The sequence below is a fragment of the Antechinus flavipes genome, chromosome 2, assembly GCF_016432865.1.
Source record: "Antechinus flavipes isolate AdamAnt ecotype Samford, QLD, Australia chromosome 2, AdamAnt_v2, whole genome shotgun sequence".
NCBI classification, from domain to species: domain Eukaryota; kingdom Metazoa; phylum Chordata; class Mammalia; order Dasyuromorphia; family Dasyuridae; genus Antechinus; species Antechinus flavipes.
Genome location: NC_067399.1, coordinates 621,919,326 through 621,939,465, shown reverse-complemented (window position 1 = coordinate 621,939,465; position 20,140 = coordinate 621,919,326). Strand labels below are relative to the sequence as shown.

At 39.8% G+C, this 20,140-nt stretch overlaps 1 protein-coding gene across 1 annotated transcript; it reads right to left on the bottom strand.

Annotated features, from left to right (window-relative positions):
• Positions 1-3,830: 3,830 nt before the first annotated feature.
• Positions 3,831-16,117, bottom strand: LRIT1 (leucine rich repeat, Ig-like and transmembrane domains 1). Its single transcript, XM_051973981.1, has 4 exons — positions 15,996-16,117; positions 10,748-11,214; positions 6,510-6,815; positions 3,831-5,784 (listed from the first exon to the last, which is right to left on the bottom strand). Exons 1-4 carry the CDS (start codon positions 16,115-16,117, stop codon positions 4,772-4,774), a joined length of 1,908 nt encoding a protein of 635 aa, XP_051829941.1. The 3' UTR covers positions 3,831-4,771.
• Between the last annotated feature and the right edge of the window lie 4,023 nt (positions 16,118-20,140).

The following is a 20,140-nucleotide window of genomic DNA, read 5'->3' as shown; positions in this document are numbered from 1 at the left end:
CTAGATACCGCTTGTCTCTTACCAAATCTACTGAATGTGGGTCTTTCTCAACATTGGTATTAGTGCAGGTTGTTGTTGTGCTTGTTGTTTAATCATACCCGACCTCATTTGAGATTTTTTGGCAAAGATACTGGAGCAATTCGCCATTTCCTTTTCCAGCTCATTTTATATATGAGGAAACTGAGGCAAACAGGGTTAAGTGACTTGCTCAGGGTCACCCTACTAGTGTCTGAGACAGGAATTCCTGACTCCAGGGTGGACACTCTCCACTTCACCACTTTGCTGCCCCAGCTGGTAGATGGTTCCAATTTTGTACAATGATTGTTTCTCTTGATCTTCTGTGTGATGGGGAAAAGACAAGAGGCAAGTGGTAGGAAGCTGGCTGATATAGCAGACAGACCATGGGATTGGCTTTCATCTAGTCCGGGCTCTATCACTTTGCTGTATAATCTTCAGCAATTGACTTTACAACTTCAAGCTTCATTTTCCTCAAATGAAAGTGAAAGGACTAGAAGAAAAGTTTTCTAGGATTTGCCCCCGCTCTATGTATTTTAAAAGATGAGGTAATATGGGAAAAATGGTTTCCGAAAGTCATATGAAGAAAAAGAAATCTAATTTTTAGAAGAAGGTTCAGTCAAACTAATTTCACCTACTATAAATCCATGGTCAAGAATCTTGATTATATTCCTGTAGGTATTCAACAATCCTAAGAGGATTCTTCCTTCTCTCCTACACTGAACAAAATATTCTATGTGCAATTCAGCCAGGGCAGGGTAAAAGGAAATTATTTTCTCACTAGTTCGAAAAACAAGGACTCTCTTATTGCACCCTAAAGTCGCCTTGGATTCCTTGACTAAGATGTTTCATATTGAGCTTGCAGTCCACTAAAATCCCAATTTTAGTCATTATCAAATGCCCTGAGATCTAGTCACACTTCCCACATAAGTATAAGATTGCTTTTTAAAAGGCACAGGTAAGACTTTACATTTATCCCTATTAAAAACATCTTGTTAAATTCAAATTCTAGATTGTTGAGCTTTTTTAAAATCCTGGTGCTGTCATTTGACATGCTGGTTATTCGTCCTATTGCTGGGCTATAATAAATCTGATAAATATGCTATCTAGATTTTTATCCAAGTCACTGGTAAAATATAGATATGGATAAAAATGTGGATATAGAAATAGATTAATACATAAACATATTATGCATATATATAGTGTGTATATTAGCACAGGACCAATTTTGTACAGTGATTGTTCAAAATTTACATATAGATATCTAAATATATATATATTAGCACAGGGTCAAAGACAGCTTCCAAGAGAACTCAATTAAAGAACTCTTTCCAAGTTGACATCAAATCATTAATAATCACTCTTTAGGTTCACTAAACCAGTTCCAAATCCACCTAGCTGTACTATTATCTAGGCTGTTTCTCTCAGTTTTGTCTACAAGAATAGCATGAGAATCTTTCAAGTGCCTGGATTAAAAAAATAGGTAAACCAGGATTTTGTTTTTCTTTTTTCATAGTGTGAAATGGAAAAGAAAATGAATTACTTATTAATTGAAAAAAAGGCAACTAAAAGTTTGAAGAAAGTCTAGAAAAATTCTATCTACAGCATTTTCTTAATCTACCAGTCTAATAGTCCATCCCAAGTATATCAAATTAATATGACATGATCTTTCTCAATAAAGTAAGATGGTTCTCTGTGATCTGTTTTCTTTTTCAAAGTGATCACTAAACATCTCTGATACATTCTAGATTTTGCCATGAATCAAAGATAAACTCATTAACTAGCATACAGACTCCATTCTCTTTCTTTCTTTCTTTTTTTTTTTTTTTTTTTTTTTTGATATTCAAGGCAATGTTTTTCTTTCTCTGGTCATGCAGCAACTTTCTTATTCTCCATAATCTGTCAAAAGACCCTTGCCACTAGAATAGCTAAGGAGATTTAATGTAGGATAATCCTGAGGGGTATCTTGAAAGTTCTAGGATCATCAGCTTGTAATAATTTTCAGGAACTAGTTGATTCTTTAAGTAAGACACAATCTAAATTATACCTAAAGAAGTATAGGTATAAAGATGTAGAAAGAACATTAAGAGATGAACTAAAGCCAGGAGGTCTTAGCTTGGAAGAGTCCTTTGGCAATGTGGTGCAATCTATGAACTTTTCAGAATAATGTTTTTAAATGTACATAAGACAAAATACATAAGACTACAAAGAAAATCAAACATATTGAAATATACTTATTTTTTAAAAAATTTAACAACTTCACATGACCTTAGGTAAGAATTCCTGGATCTAATCCTATCAATGTAAAAGTGAGATTGAATAGCTACCAGAGGTCTCAGAATTAGTGGCCAAGGTGGGACCAGATGTCAGATCTCCTGCCTCCCAAGCTAATACTATCTCCACAATTACATATGAAATGCTCTAATTTTTTAAAGATGCCAGGAAAAGATTTTGTTGCTTCCATTAGTGATGCCACATTCTGCATCCATATCATTATATTTGAAATTTTCAATATCAGGCACTAGGGCTAGGATCTGTGAGTTCATATGAACAATTAGTAATGTCATTGCCAGATAATTCCCTTTCATATTCTCAGTCTCAATTCTCCTGACTAAATTATTCCCATCCTCATGTCTGTTTCTCAGGCTCAACTAGAAATGTTGTGTTTAATTCTAAAAGGCAAGTAGCATTTTGCCTTTTATGCAATTCTCCTTAGCCCTAAATTCACTAATTGATCTTCTCAAAGGTAAGAGGTATCTTTGTATCCCTGTGTTTAGCACAGTGCTTTGCATATAGCTGACATTTAATAAATACTTATTGCATTGGATTAGCTCAGACAAGTTCTTTACCCCTGTCTACAACCCAACTGTTCTTAGACCACTTGGGGAAATCCTTTTCCTAAAGTCCTCTCCAAGGCTTCATCAAAAACAACACGCTCTTGCTCTCTCTCTCTCTGTCTGTCTCTCTCTCCTTCTCTCTGTCTCTCTGTCTCTATCTCTGTCTCTCTCTGTCTGTCTCTCTCTCTATCTGTCTCTCTCTCTCGGTCTTTCTCTGTCTCTCTGAGTCTCTCTGTCTCTCTATCTATCTATCTATCTCTGTCTCTCTGTCTCTATCTCTGTCTCTCCTTCTCTTTGTTTTTCTCTATCTCTCTGTCTCTATCTCTGTCTCTCTCTCTCTGTCTCTATCTCTGTCTCTCTCTTTCTGTCTCTCTCTCTATCTCTATCTCTGTCTCTCTGTCTCTCTGTCTCTCTTTCTCTCTCTTTCTCTCTGTCTCTCTCTCTCTGTGTCTGTCTCTCTCTCTCTGTGTCTGTCTCTCTCTCTCTGTGTCTGTCTGTCTGTCTCTCTCTCTCTCTCTCTCTCTCTCTCTCTCTCTCTCTCTCTCTCTCTCTTTTCCTCCCAAGAAATCAGCCTCAAACCAGCACATAGCCTCCTTTCCCACTACACTCACACCAATCAATGTGAATGCTAGGAGTTAAACAACCACTATGTTCAATCATTAAAATAAACCTCCTTTCCAAAAGCACATCAAGAGACTAACTGACCGTGTAGAACACATTAGATTGACCATCACACATGAATATTTCCTGACCTCACCCAAACCATTTGACTGGCTATTACTTTGTCATTCTTTGATAGAGATATATGACAATACTGAGGAAAGAGCGCAGAAATGAGTGCAAGAACGTCTGGGCCCCAGTCTTAGCTCTGCTTAATCCTAGCCATATTGACAAATAATAAGTCAATTAACTTCCCTGAGGAGTAAGAATGCCTGTTCTGGCTAAAAAATATTCAGGGGTGTTATGAAAATCAAAGAATTTAATGCTGATGAAGGAGCCCTTGTTTATTGAAAAGTACTATTCAAATAAAGAATCATTAACCTCAGCAGAAAGTTCAATGCCCTGCATAAAGTGGCTTTATTTGACACTTAAGAATAAAGAATGGCTTTTTTGGTTTCCCCAGATGTCTGATCATTTTTCTGGGTGTCGCTCAAAGGCTCTACCCTGGGCTTATGTCTCACACAGCACATTAGTCTGTATAACTAGGACAAGGTCACTTCTGTGTGAGGTGAGCTTATAAATTACTTTGCCATCAGTGAACCACCACTCCAAGTCACATGGAAACCACGAGCCTTGCAGCTGAGCTTGGAGGGTGGCTAACCTAACGGACATCAGGCTCACCCATGCCAGCAGATATAAAAGTTATTAGACTGAAAGTTGCAATCAGCTGTTCTCCGTGTTCAAGGCAGATGCAAGAAGAAATGGGCTTACAGTGCCACACGTGTTGGATTCAGATTAGATATCAGAGAGCATTTGTTTACACTGAAAATGCCCTTATAAACAATGGAGAGGGCCACCAAGGGAGACTGTGGAATTTTCTTTAAAAAAAGAAATTTTTATCTAAAACTTAATGTGAGTCGGTTATAAGGCCAGAGGGTAGACTTAATATCCTCCCAAGGTCCTCTCTAGACTTAATATTTTCCAAGTCAAGAGTTAGTTTCTCATGAGCTTTACCAAAACCTCTTGGGATCTGTTGGAACTTAAAAGATGATCTGCAAGGAAAAAATACTCAGTAAGTACAACAAGTGGAATTTGTGTGTGAGCACAAGAAGTAAAGGTGACACGGGAAGCAAAGGAAAATGCCACGGTGTGTAAGTGCTGCTTATTTGGATAGGACGAATAGTTGGGTGTGAGTCTGTAAACACAAGTGTATGCACAGGAGTGTTTGTATAAGCCACCAGGGAGCCCCGGAGCTTCTCCTAGCAGAAGTACTCATTGGCTGGGCCTTCTACCTTGGATGCTGCAGGCGAATCCACACTAGAGCGTGACGAGAGCAGCCTGTCTCCTTCCTCGGGGCTGTCCCTTGCCGAGTCCTCCACAGCATCTTCGCCGGGACCCAGTCTCTCAAATGTGACATAGGAACCCTGGGTCTCCTCGTTCTTCCTCAGCCGGAACTTCTGGTAACGCCTCTTTAGGGATCCACAACAGACAAGAAGAGTCAGGGGCACGGCAATGATCCCCGCTATGCTAATCACCACAATGTTGATGAGTCTCTGGGTGCCTTCAGCATCAACCACCTCATTTGTGGAGAAAATAACACACTGCTCCTTCTTGGGGACCAGGCCACGCACACAGACACAAGCTATGTACTTGGTTTTGGGCATAAGACCCTCAATGGTGATCTTGGTTTTCCCGGGGTCTACATTGACCCTCCTCATATCCTTCTCCCCAAAGATGGCATAGAGCACACTGAACACGGTGGTATTTGCAGCCTGGGGGGCTTTCCACACCAAGGTTACACTGTGGTAAGTGTCCCCCACCACTTTAACTGATCTCACCATCTGGTCTGGTTCCAGCTGACTCGATGGCAGGTCTTTGGCCCGATCAGCCTGCTCAGCCTCCAGGCTCCCCATGGGGAGGTCTCCCAGGGCATTCATGTGGAAATGTTGGAGAGCAGGATTCTTCTCATAGCTGGGGAGTGTGGGCCTGGCCACCACAGAAGACAGACCTGAGGTAGTAGAGGCGTACCTCGCCACCAGCTCATTGTACGCCGCAGCTTCTGCTCCCTCAGCCTTCCCTGGCCACCGCCTGGTCGTGGGCCCCTGGGGCTCAGCCGTGGTCTGGGCTTCAGTGATGATGAGGGAGACAAATGCTTCAGTGGCCCCCAAAAAGTTTTTGGCTTTGCAGACATACTCTCCAGAGTCATGGTAGGATACTTCAGGCAAGCCCAGAAGAGACCAGCTCACACCATCACTGGAGGCTTCTTGATGTACTGAAAAAAAAGAGGCAGAAAGAAAAACATATATAGGAGGTCCACAGAACATTAAGACATTCTGATCTTTGCTCACTCTGCAGGGGAAATAATTCAAGAGCAATCTGGATTATTGCTAGTGAGATCCATCTCTGATACCCCTCAGTGACATCACGTGTCCTGAGAAAGTGAACATGAAAAACAGAACACTCAGTACCTACCTAAGGTATAACAGAGCTGGAAGGGAGAAAGGAAAGAGCAATAGGAGTCGCTAGCCCCAGCTCTGCCCTTCACTCTCCAGGTGACCCTGACCAAGTTATTTAAGCTCTCTGAGCCTCCATTTCCTCATCAATAAATTCAGAATAATACTACCCACTCCATCTATCTTGAATAAGAGTGCAATGTGTTGTAAACTCTCAAGCTATGCAAATATAAAAAGGGTATTTTTTAATTATTGTTATTATAAAATCACCCCTTTCTTGTCATTCTCACCATTTACATTGGCTCAGATATATACTTAAACAGATGTCACCATCTCAGACCCAACATTTGGGTCATAATTCATGAAGCCCATATGGTTTCTGGCAAGCCCCTTCCCAGCTCCATAAGGGTACATCTAGCACAAGATTATATTTCCCTAATTGGCAAACTTGATCCTTATTAAAATTCATCCCCCTGAACCTGGCACTGATCACTTGCCAAAGCGAGAGGTCTGAACATGGAGTCACCTGGCAATTGTAACTTACCTGTCCCATTGAGCCGATGCCCATCAGCTCTCCTCCAGCTGAGCTCTGGACTGGGTATCCCAGTGGCCCCACAGCGCAGGAACACAGTGCTACCCAGAAGGGTCTTGACCTTGGCCACTGAAGTGTAAATCTCAGGACGCTGGCACTTCTTGAGTTCCAGTTGGCTGAAGACAACTCCAGCCAGGGTCCAAGGACTAAAACACTTCAGTCTTGGATCAATGAAGGCCATATTTGGAGTTGGGAAGTTTATTATTTGGACCATTTCATACAAGCTACAATCACACACCCAAGGGTTGTCCTGCAGACCTGAAAAGAGAAAACTAAATGAACATCCCATCTTCTTTCCGCCCTCCTGATGTGTTTACTCCTATACTCTTCATTCAACACACTTTTTAAAATAATTAAAGCTTTTGATTTATTTTAATTTTTCAACATTGTTAATTTTCAACATTCATCCTTACAAACCTTGTGTTCTAAATTTGTTCCCTCCTTTCCCCCACCCTCTCTCCTAGATGGCAAATAATCCATGGTAAACATGTACAATTCTTCTATACATATTTCCACAAATATCATGCTGCACAAGAAAAATCAGATCAAAAAGGAAAAAATGAGAAAGAAAACAAAATGCAAAAGAACAACAACAAAAAGGGTGAAAATATTATGTTGTGATCCACATTCAGTTCCCACAGTATTCTCTCTCTGGGTATAGATGGCTCTCTTTATCACAAGACCATTGGAACTGTCCTGAATCATCTCATTGTTGAAAAGAGCCATCCATCAGAATTGATCATTTCAAAATCTTGCTTCAACACACCCTTGAAAGGCGAGAACCTCAAGAAGTCATAGTCACCTTGAATTAAGCTCCAAGCATTTTAGGAGGAAGAGGAGAAGGAGGGAGAAGAAGGGGAGGAAAAGAAGTCATTGTTGTAATAATTGACATTTACACAGAATTTCTTGAGATTTGAAATACACTTTATGTATATTATCCCATTTAAACTTCACAAAACTTGCTGGGAAGTAAAAGCAATTGAGTGTAAGGGCTTTCTTGTAAAAAGATGAGACTCAAAGTCTGATTCCAAATGCAGTGTTCTAGTCACTGTATCTATGGGTTCTATAAGACATTCTTGACCCAAAGTGCACAGTTAGAGAATTCGACCTTTTAAGTGTTTCTCCATCTCTAGGATGGTACCAAACCATCCACATTCTTCCTCCCAAGAGAATATATTGTTTAGGGGCAGATAGGTGGTGCAGTAGATAGAGCACCAGCCCTAAAGTCCAGGAAGACCTGAGTTCAAATCTGGTCTCAGACACTTAACACTTCCTAGCTGTGTGACCCAAGGCAAGTCACTTAACCCCAATTGTCTCAGAGAGAGAGAGAGAGAGAGAGAGAGAGAGAGAGAGAGAGAGAGAGAATATGTTTGTTAAATGGCCATATGAGATTAGGGTTGATTCCAGCCTGTGGAATATGTGTGTATAAATATATAAAACATGTACACATGTGTATGTATAAATAACAATGTAAATTCTATATAATTATACACATAATTATATCACATGTGAATATATTATTATTGCATAGAGTATTATAAAGAGTGAAGTTTTAAGCTTTATTAGTATGTGTGTGCACAGACACACACATCATCCTATCTTCAACCCATCAACCCAAACCTTCACAGCACCAACTTTTATTCTTGGAGGAAATCAAATTAAAATTGACATTATAAGTAGACTTAAGAGGGAAAAGAATCTTAATATGGCAGCATCCTAACTAAAGAGTTCAAGTGAAAGCAAGAAGTGGGGAATGTTTTGCCTTCATGATGATAGTTGGTGTTAGAGGCTGATAGGACATAAATGAGAGATCATCTATCAATGACTAAAATAACCTCAGTTGGCTCTCTTGCCAATGGTTTCTTTGGGTCACTGCTCCTCTGCCAACCAGGGATCTCACATATCACCTTTTCACCATTGTCCAGAGATGACTCTTCATGGAACCCAGTATGGTTTTACCATGGTTTTACAAATATCATGGTCTAACCCATTGAGCTAACTAGCCCAAACACGGAAATAAGAAGTGACTGAAAAGAACCAACATTCTTCCCTAATACATTTGTGCTCAAATTGACCCAAGCAAGGAGAGAAAACTGAAGTAAAAATGGTTAAAGTAATCGACCAGGGTCACACAGGTAATAAGTGGCAAAGCTGGTCTTTAAACCCTGTGAGAGGGTATAAATTAACATTCCAGAGTGAGAACTAGTGATAAGAAAAGTCATAATGACTATAGAATCGTGGATCTAAATCAAGTCTGTTAAAAGGAGCTCCATTTTTCTTTCTGTTTGGCATTTTCTATCACAAACTCATTTCCGCAAATCCTACCCCTAAGCTACTCAAGGCTGGTCTGTGTCTTCCATTATGAAAGCTTGTTGCATTCAGCAGCATTAAAGGTGCAGCCTAGCATTTCCTAATTCTTAGGGTCATATCCACAGGTCTGACCTCTAGGTCCCAACTTCTTAAATTGTGGTTTGCAATTTCCATATGAGGTATCAGAACTGAATGTAGGAGTTGTGAAATTGTGCATTATTTCCAGTAAATGTTTGATGTATATGACCATTTTATATACCTGTATACCCAGAGAGGTGTGAAAATTTCTCAGGTAAAAAGGGATCACAAGTGGGAAAAGTTTAAGAAGTCCTGATCTAGGTCACAAGCTTGTGACCTAGCTCAATCTTTTCCACATGTTCTTTGACACTTCTTTCTTTCCTGGTTACTCCAGCCCAAACTATAATCTCCTTCCTCCAAATACCTCCAGCACAGGGGATTTAAGCTCCCTAAATTAATTTAACACTTATTAATAGGTTCTTGGGGCAGTTAGGTGGCACAGTGGCTAGAACACCAGCCTTGGAGTCAGGAGGACCTGAATTAAAATCTGGCCACTTAACACATCCTAGATGTGTGACTCTAGCAAGTCACTTAATCCCTCCTTCAGAAAGAAAGGAAGAAAGGAATTAAAAGAAAGAGAGGTGGAAGGAGGGAAGGAGGGAGGGAAGGAGGAAGGAAGGAAGGAAGGAAGGAAGGAAGGAAGGAAGGAAGGAAGGAAGGAAGGAAGGAAGGAAGGAAGGAAGGAAGGAAGGAAGGAAGGAAGGAAGAGAGAGAGGGGGAGGAAGGAAGGAAGGGAGAGAAGGGGGGAGGAAGGGAGGAAGGAAGGGAGAGAGAGGGGGGGAGGAAGGGAGGAACGAAGGGAGGAAGGAAGGAAGGAAGGGAGGGAGGGAGGGAGGAAGGAAGGAAGGAAGGAAGGAAGGAAGAAGGAAGGAAGGAAGGAAGGAAGGAAGGAAGGAAGGAAGGAAGGAAGGAAGGAAAGGAGGGAGGGAGGGAGGGAAAAGAGATAGCTTCTGTGAGACTCCATGTTCTCTAACTAGATTGAAGCCCTGTAAGATTGAATCTTTGATAGTACTATTATAGAAAGGCTATTGGTTTGAGAGTAAGAGAACCTAGGTTGAAATATGAGCCCTGCACAGGCAGTAAATATACCATTGGTGTGACCTTGGACAGGCCAGTTACTTCTGAGCCTCACTTGTCAAAATAAAGGAATCAGACTAAATCATTTCTGCAAGCCCTTCTAATTCTAAATCCCATAAGCCTGTGAATGAAAGGGATGCTTTCCAAGAGATGACGTGATGTAGTGAGAAAAACATCTCAAGTCAAAGTTCCTGTGATCTGTTAATAGCTGTATGACTCGCGACCCGTCTGGGACTAAAGTTCTTCCTCGGAAAAGTGAAGGCTTTGGTCTAAGTCAGAGGGTCTTAACCTGAGGTCTGTGAACTTAAAAAAAAGTGATGACTATATTTCAATATAGCTGTTTTGCTTTGTAATATTATGTATTTTGTTATGCATTTAACAGCATTAACTTCACCCAGCTGTCAAAAGAGTGAATGACCTACTATGAGGTAGGAAGCCTGAGACCTCGAAGACTTTTTCTTATTCTAAATTGCATGAGCAGGGATTTTGTTGTATGCTCTGCCCGCATCCCCCGAAGCACCTGGTCATTCAGTGATAGGTGCTTAATACAGTTATGCCAGCGGACTGATTAAGAAAGAGCAGCCTGAGTTTGTTCTTCTGACAGGTATTTATCAAGGGCCTACCAAGCATAGTGTGTTTCCCTATGTGTTCGTGTGTTTGAAAAGCCCCGAGAGCCTCTGAATGTTATTCTCAGGAGCTGAGCCAGACAGCTCGACTTCTCTTACCCAGGATGATCTTGGAGTTGTCGCTGGAGGAAAAAGGGCCAGCCTGCAGGTGAGACCAGCTGGTGAGGAGCTGCTGGGGGAGACGCATCAGTTGATTGCTGGAGAGGTCCAGGAAGGTGAGGTTCCTTACATAGCGGGCAGCTTCTGCAGACACAGCTGAGAGGCGGTTCCCATGCAGATCGAGCAGACACAGCTGGGGAGTATCCCCCAGAGCTCCCCAGGGGAAGGATACCAAGTGATTCCCAGGCAGGCGCAGCTCTCGGAGGCTCCGCAGGCCCCGCAGCATGATAGAGCTGACGCTGGTCAGGGAGTTATAGGGCAGCCACAGGTACTCGAGGTGAGTGAGCTGCTGGAGGGTATCCCCTGGCACTCTCCTGATTGCTGTCTTCTCTATGCGGAGTTTGGAGGTGTCCGATGGGATCATCATGGGAGGGAGGGTCATCTCAGGGTCGTTGCATATGACCACCCTGGGTCAGATATGAAAGAGAAGGTGAAAATGCCAAGATTTAGTGGTGATCCTGTGCCTTTTAGTTTCATATGCATCCTACTTTGGTATACTATTGTATCTTCCAATACTTTGTACCAAAACTCATATATTTTTCTCATAAACAGTCTATAGAAGTGTAAATAATTTCAACCATTCAATAAACTCCACAAATATTTATGAAGTACTTACCATTTGATAAATGGGTAGGATTCAAATAAATAGCATAAAAATCCTTCCCTCAAGGAGCAAATAGTCCCTCTAGAACTAACAGAATCACAAAGTCTCAGAGGTATAAAGGACATCCAAGGACATCTATCTTGTCCAAATCTCACCTGTATAGGAAGCCTTCCTCCAGCAGCCTTCAAAAAATCTTAACTTGACAATCTCCCAAGGAGAAGTTGCCACCTCCAGAGGAGACCATTCCACTTTTAAACAGCTCCAAATATTGGAAACCCTTCCTCTCATTGACCTTAGATCTGCCTCTCTGTCATATCTGATCATTGTTCTCAGTTCAGCCCCCAGGGCCAAACAGAATAAACTAAATCCTTTTTTTCCACATGGGAGCCTCCATATACTTGAAGACAACTATTATGTCACCCCTAACTTCCCTTCTTCCACACAAGCATCGCCATCTCCTTTGGCTAATCCTTTCATTGTATCCTGGTCACTTTCTTTTGAATGCTGTCCAGACCTAAAATATATTGGCACAAGGCTGATTTGAGAAAACCCTAGACAGACTTACATGAACTGATGGTGAGTGAAGTGAGCAGAATCAGGAGATCATTATGCACAGTAATAGCAAGAGTATGTGATGAGCAATTATGAAAGACTTAACTCTTCTTAGCAACGCAGTGATCCAAGACAATTCAAATAGATTTAGGATGGGAAGTGCCATCCACATCCAGAGAGAGAACTATGGAGACTGAATGTAGATAGGGAAACATACTGTTTTCATCTCTTTTTTTTTTTGTATGCTTCTTTTAAAATCTCATGATTTTTCCCTTTGGTTCTGATTTTTCTTTCCCAACATGACCGATATGAAAATATATTTTAAATGATTGCACATGTATGATCTAGATCAGATTGCTTGTTTTTTTTAAGGAGAAATGAGGGAAGGAGAAAATAATGGAACTCAAAATTTTACCAAAATAAATGCTGAAAAATATCTTTACATGTAATTGGAAAAAAAAAAACTATTGGTTTTTTTTAAAGAATTACTGTAGTTCAGGATGAGTGAGATATAAATATTTATTGAGTTCCTATTGTGTACAAAATACTGTATCAAATGGCACTGATTTTTATTTTCTTAATTAACTATGATTAAAATCTTCCACTTGGAAAAAATAATAAAATAAAATATGTTGACCCAAAGCAGTTCATGGATAGTCTGATCAAGTGCATCAAGATTTTCACCTCAATCCTTAAGAGCAAGATCTGGGTTGTATATATTGTATACACAGTAAATAAGCTTTATTAAATGAAGTTAGAAATGAATTTGTCTAAGATGTATACATGAAAAGTTGAATAATGATAAGATAACATTTAAACAGCTGCCATTATGTTAAGTGAGTAGAAGAGATGAAGTATCCTACAGGAATACCAAAGAAAGAGAAACCATTGTAGGTTACAAATCTTGAAGTTATCACTATTCTCTATGCTTTCTCCCTTGCATTCTTTCCTAAATTGCAGCCATGTCACTTTTCAACCCTACATCAACTGTATAATGCTCAAAAGTCATTATGCTCATATACATATTATAGATTTCCATGTCTTAGCTTTTGTTATAAAAACATAAAATCCAGCTAGGAGTAGACCCAGATTTTAATTTTGGCTCTGGCAATAATCTTTTCTGGGTCTTAATTCACTCCTCTATAAAAAGAAAGTGTTGAACTTAGTGATTTATGTTGACCACACTCCCTTCTCCTAGAAATACTCTTTACCTCTGGTATCCATGACACTTCTCTTTCTTGGCTCTTGTTCCATCTGCCCCACTACTCTTCCTTAATCTTCTTGGTTGGATCATCATCCTCTCATCCACTAAGTGGAGGTTTCTCCTAAGGTTCTATTTTCTCTTTACCTCTTCTCCCTTGGCCATCTCATCATCTTCAATGGGCTTAATCATCATCTCAAATGATTCCCAGATAAATATATTCAATTCTAAACTCTCAACTCCAATCTCTTATTACCAATTGCCTGTTGAACATCTCTAGCTAGACATCCCTTAGTCAAACTCAACACATCTAAAGGAATATTCTATTAGCAAGGATCTGACCATATCATTCCTCTACTCAAAAATTATCTCTAGGACATTTAAAAACTTCTGTAAGGTGTTTTTCACCTTCCTTTCCTGTTTTGCTTTAAGTACTCTCTGGAATGTGTTAGTAAATGCTTAATAACCATCTCTCAAAAGGAGGGGATAATATTTGCATCTTTTAAATTTAATCTGAATTAACATTTCCTTCATCACCTTCTTAAGTCTAGAAATTAAAAAAAAAAAAAAAACATAAGCCAAACCATGATGTGTAGTATTTGCCAATTTTTAAAATGTATTCCTTGGAAACAATTTGAGCTCACTCTAGCACACCACTCCCTTTCATGTAGTCTTAGTTTTAATCAAATTGGCCTATTAACTATTCTCCATAAATAACATTCCATCTTCCTGAGCACCTTTGTATAAAATAGTTCTTTTGAATTTAGAATGTTCTTTCTTCTCACTTCCCCCTCTCAGCCCAAATTTCCTTCAAAGCTTTTCTTGATATCTTTAGCTAATAGTTTCTCCCCTTTGAAACCATTTTATACACACACTTTGTATTTACTTATCTGTATCTAGATTGCAACTCCCTGTCATTAGAAGACTATAAACAACTTGAAGGCAAGGGCTATTCCATTTTTCTTTATTTATTGCCTTCAGCATAGTGATTTGCACATATACTAAATACATGTTGGTTGGATTGAATTGCATCAAACTAAAATCTTCCACATATAAAATTCTATAATCGTAAAATTCCATGAAGGAAATGTCTCAGTCACACTTCTCCAAAACACCAAAGTAGAATGGAAAAAACTGGGCTCCAAACCAGACTTAGTCCCAGTTCCTTCAGCTCACTCTGTGACTATGAGCAAATTATTTAGTAGCTTTTTTTAATTTATCTATAAAACAAAAATTAAAAAATATTTGACATGGCTAGCTCATTTTAAGAATTCTATGTAAATATGAATGCTCAAGAGCTGCAGCTTCTTGGATCCTCCAAGGGTTCACACTTGCTCATTGTGGCTAACCCTTTGCAGCAAATGAATTAAAGGTTTCTTGTAAGTAGCCAGCTGTGTGCTTTTCCCTGGCCTTTTCCAGTCCATGCTAGGAAGAGTCTCAACATTACAGCTACAATTCCCACCCCCCTTCCTTTAGTTCCCCTCCCTGGTAATTTCCAGGACTTTGAAAAGAGAGGATACTAGGGGTTTCCTAGTCTTTCCAATAATTTCCCTAAAGCAAATTAGTTCCAAAGGACACATTTATGTATAAGCAGTAGAAATTGCTATCATCAGAGCATAACTAGCAATTTGGGATCTTTAGGCAAACAGCACTATGTGCCCACTCAAATCAACAGGAAAACAGAGATTCCAGGATATTGGGGGGAGAAGGAGAAATAGTCTGATTCTCTCCTGCAGTCAATAAGAATACCAAAGCTTTCTTTGTGATGTTCTAACAAACATTTAATTAAAGGAAATGATTACAGTTTAGTTTCATAGTAAAAATGGGGGTATTAGCAAAATTGAAGCTGAGAAATAGAATTGTCCAAAAATGGAGCAGGCTGCCTCCTGAGTGGGCTCTCAATCACTGGAAGCATTTAAGCAGAGGCTAGCTGGCCATCTGTTCAGAAAACTACTGTACAGTAGATTACTCTATGGACTGAATGGGTGAGAGACTGGACAGATCAACTCAAATACAGCTCCTGAATCTTGACATCTATGATTTATGATATTCCCTTTATTTTCCTTGCTTGAGTCATTGATACATGTTAAAATACAATCTCAGGTCTCCAGACTAGGTGGAATGTTCCTCTCAGAATATTTCTTCCTGATTGCTTCATCTGTTCTCTCCATAGACTGTATTTATTGGAGTCTTCTGGAAATATAGAGATTTTTTCCATGGTACCCAAGATAGGAGTACCTTCATAAGCTAAGGATGCCCAAGGTGGGGAGAGAAGAGATGGAAAGACTGTTCCCCTAACAAAGGGGGGAAAAAAGATCCTCTTGCTTTGCTGTGTTCTAATCAGAGTCCCATTTTTGCTTAGGTCCAGGATTCTCATATCCTTGATCACCCAGATGGGAGTGGGAGGGAACAAGCATTTATCAAGCACCTTCTATATGCCAGGCACTGTGCTAAGTGCTTCACAAATAATATCTCAGTTGATCACCATGAAATATGATTATTACCTTTAAAAAGGTGTTAGGGTCCCCCACAAGAAATCAAAGATTATAGGATTTAGAGCTACAAGGGAACTGGAAACTTAAGAGTCTAACCCCTTTGTTTTATGAATGAGGAGAAAGAGAACCAGCGTGATTAAGTCACTTGCCCAAGGTCACAATAGAACTAAAAGGAGCCAAATCTTGAACCTATCTGTATGCAAATCCACTTGGTAAAAGGAACACAACCAAGAACTGAGGGACCCCTCTAATCCATCTCTTCCCAGACATAGAGTCCCTATTCTGAGAACTGAAGGCAAGTTAGGGATTGGAGCAGCGCCTGAGCATTCCACTTACCTGTTTTTGGTGCCGTCGCTGAGGCTATGCAGGCTACAGGTACACTGGGAAGGACAGGAGCCAAGCGCCTGGGGAAGCTCCCTGAGAGCCAAACACCAGAGCACTCCCATGGCCACCCACATGGCTCCAGACTCCCAGACTCAGGCTGGAACAGAGGGGCCTTTTTCCCCTAACGAATCTTCCCCCACGTCGCTCCCATCCCTTGAACTCACAGTTCTTTCAGGCCAGCTCTTGCAGCTTCCCTTCCCCCTCCCTCCTCGCTGGCTGATACCATCGGATAAAAGGATAGGCTGTGGATTAAGGAGAGGAACTGGAGCTATTTTCATGTGGGTGCTTATTGCTTCCTGGAATATCCCAACTATGAGGAGGGGGGTTCCTCCTCCCAGCAAACTATTTCAAACAGAGATCCCCAAAGAAATTTGAAGGAGGCAAGTAGAAAGTGATGAGGACCATTGGCTTCAGGGTTCCCCAAGAAGGAAAACATGACATCATAGAACTTAAAGCTGGAAGGAGCTTTTAAGATCACCTAGTTCAATCTTATCATTTTGCAAAATAATCATTTCAGAGTTTAGAAAGGAGAAATGACTTGTCCATAAAAATGCATAGTGCTGTCGAAGGCTGGAAACTTGCACAAGTGCATAGAGATGGTGGGTCAAATTCAGACAACTGCTACTAGTCCAGTTTGGCTAGAACAGAGATGAAAAGGAGTACTCATAAATAAGATGGGAAGCAGGTTGGAGCCACGTGGTAGGTCAGATCAAACAGATTCCATTTTATCTTGGCGGTAATAGAGAAACACTTAAAGATTTTGAATAAGAAAGTGGCATTCCTTCACTTAATTCAATGCAAAAAAAAAAAAAACAATTATTAAGTATCTAGTAGGTATAGTCTTCTGCTATGAACTAAGGATTTAAAATTTTGAAGAGATATAACCATGTTTTCCTACCAAATCTCAAATAAAATTCTCCTAAGTGGTTGAGAGAATGTTGACACAGCATTATAGTGAATGGTGGAATTAGCATAAGAGTTTTGAACAGAAAAGACATAAAATAGAATAGAGTAGAATAGGACAAGCAGAAAGGCAAAGACAGACTGGCCAACAGACAGATAAATGGTCCCAGCTCCCTTTAGAACACATGTAGAGGAAGCCAGCTCTTCAGTATGTCCTTGATGTCCATATTGTCTCCCTAAAAACTTTGGGAAAGTGTCCATTGCATGAAGTCAGGATCTCTCCTTTAGTTGAAAGAATAAAGAAAATCTCTCCTCTCCAAAGCTCTCTCACCAACTCTGTCCCTCATATACAGGGAGACTTCAGTATTCTTTCCATCACTCAAAAGAATTTCATGCAAAATGAGAAATCCAAGTTACAAACACATTCTCTGTCCTGAAGAAGTTATAATCTGTACATCAAGAAACATTTCATAAGCACTTAATGTGTGCAAAGCACTATATGAGGTACAGAGGATACAAAGATGACACATACATACAATTTTAGCCTGCAAGCAGCTCACTCTCTAGTAGACAGAAAGCAAGGAAGGGAACTCAGCCCAGTATTTACCGCTCTACCCGTCTCTTCATCAATCTAACTGTAGGTATCACCTCCTGTTTTAACAGTTGTAAGTACTACCTCCTGTTTTAGAGATGAAAGCCATTAAAAGAGTGACAAGTTGACTATATTGTAATGAGTTGTCCTCCATATTTAACTGTGAGCTCCCTGAAAGTAGGAACTGGATTGTTTGGCCTTTCTTAGTATCTCCAGAACTCAGCACAGTACCTGGCACATAATAGGTTCTTAATAAATGCTAGTTGACTTCTTGGTTTAACCTTCCTGGTAACATCAGTGCCACCTTTCACAAGATTCTTCATTCACTGATTGCCACAATATCTAGAACACTTAGAGAAAGTGTCTTGTGATATCTGCATTCCAACCATTCACCATGTCCTCATTGATAAAGATGGCTTCGTCTAAATAGTAAACCTCCCTGGCAGAACCATTGAGATCTACACCTAGATCTATACCTATTCAATGTGGGAAGGTGTCTTAACACAAGCCACAGCTGTACAAGGGAAAGGCACATTCCACTGAATTCACAAGTTCTCAAGACCTTTCCTCCTGATACAAGACATTGAAATGTTTTTCATACGACAAAAACGAAAATCAGAGAAACCCATTGTACAGCCTTTGACTTCTGAAACTAAATCTTTTGCTTTATGAAAAAAAAATGAAAGAAATAGACTTTGTCAGGCACTCATTAGGGTATTATCTAAGCAAGATCTGGCCACAGAGACTAAGAGATCCTCAAGTGTTTAGGGATCAGAAATATTAGTGGAAACCAAAAAAAAAAAAAAAAAAATGGATCTTCCTCTCCCAAGCCATGAAAGTTTCTATTTTGTCAATCCAGGAACACCCAAAATGGGCCAGTGGGAACAAGAATGGTAACTCCTTCCATTGTCCCCATCCCACATTAATCCTGGATAGTCTCACCACAAAGAACTATGAAGGAAGGAAGGGCTGCCCACTGAGGGTCTTAGTGGAGGGGTAAAAGAAAGAATGTGGGGAGGGGCAGAAAGGGGCATAGGAGAGGGTTGGAAAAAAGAGTGAGTTCCTTTTGGACCAGTAATACCACTATTAGTATCCCAAAAAGAACATTAAAAAAAGGTAAAAGAACTTACATGTACAAAAATATTTAGAGCAGTTCTTTTTGTGGCAGCAAAGAATTGGAAATTGTGAAGATGTCCATCAATTGGGGAATGGCTGAACAAGTTGTGGTAGAGGAATGTGATAGAATACAATTGTGCTGTAAGAAATGATGAGCAAGCTGTGTGACTCTGGGCAAGTCACTTATCCCAATTGCCTTAGGAAAGAAGAAAGAAACAAAGAAACAGAAAGGGGGGGCGGGACGGGAGGCTGGGAGGGAGGGAGGAAGGAAGGAAGGAAGGAAGAAAAAGAAAGAAAGAAAGAAAGAAAGAAATGAGGAGTAGTTGGATTTCAGAAAGCCTGGAAAGATTTACATGAACCAATGCTAAGTGAAGGGAGCAGAACATTGTACATAGTAAGAGCAACATTGTATAATGCTCAACTTTGATACTTAGCTCATCTGAGCAGTACAATAACCCAAGACAGTTCCAAAGATTTGTGAATGGAAATTGCTATCCATATCCATTAGAAAGAACTATGGAGTCTGAATGAAGATTGTAGCGTACTATTTTCACTTTATTTGTTGTTTTTTTCTTTTCTTTTCTTTTGGTTTTTCCTTTTTGTTCTTATTCGTCTTTCACAACATTCATCAATGTGGAATTATGTTTAAAAGGATTTTATATGTATAACCTCTATCAGATTACTTGCTGTCATGGGGAGAGGAGAAGAAAGGGAAAAAAGTTGGAATTCAAAATCTTACAAAAATGAATACTGAAAACTATCTTTATATGTAATTGGAAAAAATAAAGTATTGTTTAGTAGGGAGGTGGAGTAAGAAAGGGAACAAAAGAGTAATGAAGAAAAGAGAGTCAAGAGTGAGAGCTGGACCATCTACAAACACAGAACTCAAGGCTAGACAGAAAATGGCAAAGAAATCTGCAAATTGTATTTTCTGTAAAGTGAAATGGGAGCTAAAAGTAAAATTAGAAGGAAGGCCAGAATAGGTCTGAAAACCAAAACCACTTTGGTGAATTCATTCAAAATCTGTACTTGGAAATAGCTTTATTTTAGAGTTTAATCTCAATATGAAATAACTTTATTGATAAAGATTCTTTTATTTTTTGTTCACTATTCTCATATTCCTTCTCTTCAGTTTTATAGTTGTCATAATATAATTCATTTTAAATTTTATATCATGGTTGTATTTTTCATCTTTTTTTTTTCTTTTCAGCCTTACATGCCTCTTTCTATGTTAATCTTTTGTATATCTTTTTTCAGAATGGAGATTGTTTATTTTTTTGAGTCCAGGTCTATGTATCTCACCCAGGAGGTAAATGTGGTAACCAAATGGCCTGATTCCCACTCCTGATCTGTTTTCATCCTATAAGAGCTCTCCTTGACTTAGGCAGCTTGCATTTGCAAGGCCTCAACCTACTGGTTCCACAATAACCTATCACCTTTAGCACTTCTGCCTCTTGGAGACCCTAAAGAGATCCCTCATTCTCAG